The sequence below is a fragment of the Lolium rigidum genome, chromosome 4 (assembly GCF_022539505.1).
Source record: "Lolium rigidum isolate FL_2022 chromosome 4, APGP_CSIRO_Lrig_0.1, whole genome shotgun sequence".
Classification (NCBI taxonomy): domain Eukaryota; kingdom Viridiplantae; phylum Streptophyta; class Magnoliopsida; order Poales; family Poaceae; genus Lolium; species Lolium rigidum.
Window position 1 is genome coordinate 60,731,478 of NC_061511.1, and position 7,066 is coordinate 60,738,543.

A 7,066-nucleotide genomic window follows, 5' to 3' on the forward strand; every position below is an offset into this window, starting at 1 on the left:
CTACCACCTCAATGAACTACCACTACCACATCCTTAAGCACTAGCACATCAATAAACTACCACTACCACATCTTCATCTTTAAGCACTACCACATCAATGAACTACGAGAAAAGAAAGAGCGACCTTACAGTCAGAGGAGCCACACGAAGCACCGAGGTCGGGGAAGCGGGAGACCCTAACGAAATATGTATGTAGCATAACTGTCCCCATGGAAGAGTCAGATGCAACAGCGAAAACCGTTCTCGTGGAATAGTCAGATGCAACCTGGACAACCTCGACTGGCAACGAAGAAATGACCTACAATGGATTCATTCAGACCCCTCTGTGTACCCAAAAGATCTAGATCTAAAGCTAGAGTTTGCAGAAGCTTGCAACTATCAAAGTGATCGACGCAAAGGAAGAAGACGACCATCCGCGGCCAGTAGCCACCGCCACAGCCAGTGTCGCCGCCGCCAGCCTCGCCGACCGTGTGGGTGAGGAAGAGCCGGCCATGTCGCTAGATCGGGAAGGGTGGATGAGCTCGAAATGGGAGAAAATGTGGATTTGGATTGGCGGTGAGAGAGCCGCCCCTATATACGGTGGCGAAATTTGGAGCGTGGTGACCGAATTCATCGCGCCGAAATTTCGATGTTCCACGCCAACTCGCGCTACGGAAACGCGACGACTCTACGGAAACGCGGCGGCTCTACGGAAACGCGGCGTTGTCGACTTTTGCGGAGACATGGGTGACTCGCTAGAAACGATCGATCCGAACGTTCCTCCAGGATCTAACCCGATGTGCTTTAAGAATTGTGCCATGCGACAACGCTGGTGAGTCCAGGCAATCAAACGAACCAAAAATTACGCCCCCATGCGAGCCAAGGAAGCTCAGGCTACCAAACACGCCCATAAGATATCAGGGACGCTGCCCAATCGTTCGACCCGCTGACGGGCCGGGCCCACCAAGCCAACTACCCTCCGGGCCATCCGGGCCAGGCTGATTGGGCCGGACCGTCCGGGCCGGGCTGCCTATGGTTTTGGTGTTGTTGCAACTTGAGGAAAGACGATCAATGAGATGAGATATTAGGGGCGCTGCCCAGTGCCCACTGACGGATCGGGCCCAGTGAGGCAACCACCCTCCACGTGCTGCAGCCCGACCAGACCACGCAGGTGGCCACCTCGCCGCGGGAGGGAGAGCGCTCCACTTCACTCCTCCTACACTCCGCAGCCGGTCGCCGCGCCGACTTGCTCCGCCGAATCGGGGCCCTACCCGCCGCCTCCCGGAACCTCATCCTCTCCCGCCGCCGCCCGTCCGCCGGGGGGCGCCGCCGCGGTCAGGCAGGCAGGTACGGCCTCCCTTTCCCCTCTCTCCGTACTGTACCTGTGTACGCGTGCGGCGCGCGGGGATCTGGATCCGGGCTTCCCCGCCGTCGCCACTCACGATGGATCCTCGCGCGCGGGGCCGCCGGGGAGCACCTGATTGGATCGCGGACGCGGGCTATGTAGATGGGAGATTGGGGTTGCGCGCGCGCGCGTCTGTGGACTAGGGAGTACTCAAAACCTAATTCTCGTTAAAATGTAGGTGTAGGGTATTCGGTAGGATCTGCCTCGGTCTCCCAGATGAATTGTTCAACTTACTTAAAAGATTATGGAGAGCAACACACATAGGTTCTCGCAAATACGTGCCTTGCTTGTTATCTCTGCTTTGCAGCTTGTTGAGAATCCGAGATAGGCCTGGGTATCTTCTTCCTACTAGAACGCTGACCTTGGATCCGTTCACCAGGACTTGGACCCGAGAGTGATGAAACAATAAGATGCTCCTCAAAAGCAAATTCAAGCTGGCCACGGCCATCGGCATCGTCTTGTCGGTGCTCTCGCTGCTCGTGCACCTGTTCCTTGCAAACTACTCTGCCGGGGGCATTACAAAGTACAGCCTGCATATGGATGATGTCCTTCCATTCGGATCGGTAAGTCGCCAGTTATGAGTGTCAATCCTGTCAAATTTAACTCTCACGAGAATTTGCAGCTAGGATGTTGAATTAGACTCTTAGTTTCTTTTCTTCTTGACGCGGGAGCTGTTTATGAGCTAAGATTTTTTCCTCCCTTCATTTGTTATTTTGGCAGAGGCCTCGCCCCGTAGATTGTGGGGTCCGCTGCGTGCACTTGATCACCTACACCCCTATGCAAAGCCTAGGAAAAACTACCCTGGTACGTTAGCTTTCAACTTCCACCTGCTATGTTTGAATTTTGTTTCTAACCTAATTTTCCTAGATTATTCAGTTTCTTAAATAACACCAGATAACCTATCTTTTTCATATGTTAACATGCTTGATCCTTTTTTTTCACACATTATATCATTTTATTCTTAGATTCATTTTGGTTTATTCAACCCTCTGCCCCCCTCTTTCTTGGCAGCCTTTTAGACACTATTCACCATTCACCAGTACAATGTAGTTGGTCTTAGACTTGTTTACTGATTTCATGAGTTTCTCCTCTGTATGACTATGCTTTAAAAAAAAAATTATTTTTGCTTCTTTTTTTAAGTTTGAAAGTTTGACACTACATCTTTAAGTATTGCAGAACATATACCATTTCAGGAAGTTTTTATTAATCAAAATGGTGCTATGTTTGTTTCCAGTAAATATAATATTTCTATCACCTTTTTTTTTCTTCCAATTCAAACCATTCTTAAACCATGGTCTGATTTGTTTGATACACCATATTGCAGCTCCAGCTAACCATAATGGTTTTATTTATGCAAAGATTTATGGTGGCTTTGAGAAGATACAGTCTTCTGTAAGTTTCGTTATGGAAATTACCACTTCTGATACCATTATGCCCTAGGATCATGACATATTTCCATTTTTTAGATCTGTGATCTTGTCGCTGTTGCCAGGCTCTTAAATGCCACTCTTGTTATTCCTGAAATACAAGCGACAACTCGTGCAAAAGGCATAAGGTCACTGTCTTCTTCCGCTTTTTGATATCCAGTTTGCTGGTTTATCTATTATTACTAATACTCTGTCTTATCTTGCAGTTCAAAATTCAAAAGTTTTTCGTATCTCTATGACGAGGAACACTTCATTGCTGCACTTTCTGATGATGTGCCTATTGTGCGGGGTTTGCCCAAGGATCTTAGAGAGGCTAGAAAAAAGATAAAATTCCCCACAGTATCTCCTAGGAATACAGCCACTTCAGAATATTACACCACTGATGTCTTGCCCAGACTCGTCAAATCAAAAGTCATTGGGATAATCATTAATGGAGGTAAATGTCTCCAGGTATTCTCCAGGTCCCACTAAATTTATATTCTTTTTGGTTTGTGGTACATTGTGGATTTAGAGAGCCTCTGCATGCCTTTTCTGCAGTCAATTCTTCCTGCAAGCTTGGAGGAACTTCAGAGACTTAGGTGCAGGGTAGCTTTCCATGCTCTAAAGTTCCGTCCAGAAATCCGGTCCCTTGGGAGCCAAATAGTGGGAAGGTGATGCTTTCCGTCTTTGTCATATTTGTATGATTAGTTTGTGTTCTTAATTTTATCTTTAGTCGCTAGTAGCCTGAGCCAATACTTTGTTTGCATTCACTGTAACTAAGAAAATGAGATGTTGGCTTCTGCATTCTGGTTTGTTTCCTTGTACTGGGGAGTAACTATGTAAAACTGAAAATATTACTCTTTCAAATTTCTTCAGTTATAGGATATGGATCTTCTATTTGGATATGCTTTTCTTGTTCTCATAAGCTCTTGTATCTCTGTATAGGTTGCGAGCATCTGGTCGTCCTTATCTAGCATATCACCCAGGATTGCTAAGAGATACTCTAGCTTTTCATGGTTGTGCTGAACTTTTCCAGGTTGGTAGAGTTAGAGTTGTTACCTTCTGATGTGAAGGGTTGGATGAACTTCTGTTGAATATCTATGTGCGAAATATCTGACTGGTAGCCACTTGATTTTTTCTAGGACATCCATACAGAACTTATTCAATATAGAAGGAATCAGATGATCAAACGAGGAACTGTAAAGGAACAGCTATCAGTTGATTCAGTGTCCATAAAGATAAATGGTTCATGTCCACTCATGCCAGAAGAGGTGAGGTTGTTTATAATGGTTTGCTAAAGTCAATTTTGTTTCTTATCTGGGATGGAACTATTCTCTTGATAGACAAATTTGAGTTAACTTTGCTCCCCTTAATAGAAAACTGTAGTAGTGCTTCAGACCTTCCTATTTACCTTGCAGAACATACCATCCGTTAAATTAGAAGTCAAAGGGTTACAAAACGAGACCAACTTAGGGTGGTTTTATGTACACTTGTTTAAACCTCGTGTGCAACTGTAAAGTTCAACCTATTGAGCTTCAGCTGCGAAATACGAGATACGGAAACCTTATTCATATGCAAATGGGGTATCCGAGAAAAATAATCTTAGCTGTTTCTAACCGTGCAACAACAGGTACATGCACGTCTAGATAATGAAGATGTACAAAATTTAGTCAGGGATTAAGAGAGACTTCTTAAACTTGACCAGGTTTTCTATCCCTTGGCCATGCGTGCATTATACTTTTGGGGCTACCACTTTCCGTGTTCAAAATGATATTCTTTGAGAAATAATGTATTTTTTGGTTCTTTTCAAGAAATACAGTTAGCACTGTGTCTCATTGCTCTTCCACGATTCTTTTACTGGCCTCTTCCATTAAATTATGTTAATACAGTTTTCTTTTTACTGTGTTTAACTCGTAATAGATGCTTACTGACAATGCTATGTTCCAATCAATTTGCACTTACAGGTTGGAATTCTTCTCCAAGCATTAGGTTATCCATCAACTACGATAATATACTTGGCTGGTTCTGAGACCTTTGGTGGGCAAAGAGTGCTTATTCCTCTACGAGCTATGTATGCCAACTTAGTTGACCGCACTTCCTTATGTAGTCAGAGGGAGCTATCTGATTTAGTTGGCCCAGAGGCTCCTTTGTCCTCAGATATGCCACATCCCCCACCTCCCAAGAGCGAGAAGGAACTCGTTGAGGAGTGGAAGAAAGCAGGGCCTCGTCCGAGGCCGCAGCCTCCTCCTCCTGCAAGACCATTTTACGCCCATGAGAAAGAAGGGTGGTATGGATGGATTGGTGAGAATGACACAGAACCTGATCCATCGCCAGTTGAATTTAGGAGGCAAGCCCATCGGTTGCTCTGGGACGCGCTCGATTATTTTGTTTCTGTTCAAGCTGACGCATTCTTCCCTGGGTTTCACAATGATGGTAGTGGTTGGCCGGACTACTCAAGTTTGATCATGGGGCACCGGTTATACCAAACTCCGTCTAGTATAACCTATAGACCCGACAGGTATAACATGATTATTATCAGCACTAGTGGTTTATTACAGTTCGCTTACAGCTTTAAAATGTTTTTTCTTTCTTAAAAAGTCATTAGAACCTTTTTTTGGAAAACAGTAATAACAAATGGCGCTTGCGGTATTTAAGTAGTTTGCATGCTATGCAGTAGCTATGTACAGTAACACCATCTAGCCACTCGAGATTTTAGTAGCATGCATTAGGTAGCGTTCGAAAGCATCTTTTGACAATGTGAATTGCTTATGTTATGTAATTTCACATGACTGTGTTTCCTCAATTTTTATATGAACAGAAAGACTGTTGCTACACTGTTCGAAAATGTCAGCGATCATCTGTATCACCCACCACGAAATTGGACAATGGTTGCACGTCAGCATCTGAATAATAGTGCGGGCATAGAAGGCATTGTAATGTCAGCTATGATGTCAAAACCTGTATCTTTTCTTGCGCACCCGTCACCGGAGTGCACTTGCAGAACATCAAAGTCACCTGCCATTCAGCCGGTGAAAGATAAGCATGGCTGGCTCCTTTTTGGAGGCGAAGAAGAGTGCCCTGATTGGATGGTCCGCAGCCTGGCAATGGTTTCCACGAAGAATAACGAACCTCAGAGTGAGGATTATGAGGGTGAGCTGACCGAAGATGACTCTAGCCAAGACACACAACAGGAATCTGATAGAAGAGACACTAACAAATCCTCTGAGCAAGACGAGGAGATGGATCCCGATGACTGAGAAGATGCGGAGCGTGGAACTTGCCCATTATCCGCTATGAGCTCCAGATTAATTGAGCAACTAGCAGCTCCAGATTTCACGAGCACAAGCAGAGTACATCTCAAGGATCTACTGGGCTGTCAACACATCTTGCTCCAGATTTCACGAACAACATGAACACATCTTGAAGCATCATGGGACTCACATCAACCTTGGGTGCTTTTGCCTGGATTGCCTTTGGTATACGACCTCGACACAGAAACTAACACTTAGGTTCTTTTCTTCTCTGTATTCCTTTCTTTTTTTCACAATTTTGCGGGTGGTACCGAAAGTTGTTTCTGTAGAAATGTCTATTAACAACGGTGAAGGATACATTAAAATTTTGGTGAGTGGTCTCTAAGCATTGTGCTGGAAATCAATGTTTTTCTGTGTCCTTTTTTCATGTGTCCTGCATTGCATTGTGTATTTGGTTGGCGCTCACAGCCAAATAAACAAAAGGAAAAAATTCTGGTGGCTGATTCATGGTGACAGTTGACTATTGCACTTTGTAGTTTTTTTTTAAGAATGCTGGCATTTTATTGATTGGGCAACATGCCAACATCATTATAGAGTTCATCCTGAATACAATCCGGGATCACACCAACTGAAATATTACAAACTGAAAGCAAAGAATTACGAGCTAAAGTATGTGCCATGACATTTGTATCAGTCTGGAGAATTTGGAAGAACAGGATTCAAAGCTTGAAGCCATATTCTTTGTCACTGATCACTGTTCCCACCAAAGAGCGATCTGAACTAGCTAAGATATTCGCTGTACGATTGAAAGACAGTCTGATACCGCCACAATGTTCTGAAAGCCATGGTCCTTCGACACCAACAGCGCATGGCGGATGGCCAAACCCTCGGTTAGTTCACGCGCAGGGAAACATCCATTCCTTCACTCCGAACAAGAAGGAAGGTGCCCGAGTGATCTCGAGCTACAGCCCCCAGCCCATTCGCCGATCGTCCTGGAAGAGAGCTGCGTCCACATTTACGCAAAA

The 7,066-nt window shown here is 45.0% G+C and overlaps 1 protein-coding gene across 1 annotated transcript; it reads left to right on the forward strand.

Moving 5' to 3' along the window:
• Nucleotides 1–1,771: 1,771 nt before the first annotated feature.
• Nucleotides 1,772–6,494, forward strand: LOC124708090 (protein EMBRYO SAC DEVELOPMENT ARREST 30-like). The gene is made up of 10 exons (XM_047239776.1): nt 1,772–1,951; nt 2,105–2,188; nt 2,709–2,776; nt 2,851–2,939; nt 3,018–3,261; nt 3,349–3,461; nt 3,736–3,826; nt 3,933–4,061; nt 4,755–5,308; nt 5,609–6,494. Exons 1-10 carry the CDS (start codon nt 1,795–1,797, stop codon nt 6,045–6,047), a joined length of 1,968 nt encoding a protein of 655 aa, XP_047095732.1. The 5' UTR covers nt 1,772–1,794; the 3' UTR covers nt 6,048–6,494.
• The last annotated feature ends 572 nt before the right edge of the window (nt 6,495–7,066 follow it).

What these genes read in the sequence shown, in the direction of transcription:
- LOC124708090 (XM_047239776.1), top strand. Translation starts at nt 1,795, where the DNA reads ATGCTCCTCAAAAGCAAATTCAAGCTGGCCACGGCCATCGGCATCGTC. An exon ending in ACTCGTGCAAAAGGCATAAG is followed by an intron (nt 2,940 to 3,017) that starts GTCACTGTCTTC and finishes CTTATCTTGCAG; the next exon opens with TTCAAAATTCAAAAGTTTTT. An exon ending in ATGGAGGTAAATGTCTCCAG is followed by an intron (nt 3,262 to 3,348) that starts GTATTCTCCAGG and finishes CCTTTTCTGCAG; the next exon opens with TCAATTCTTCCTGCAAGCTT.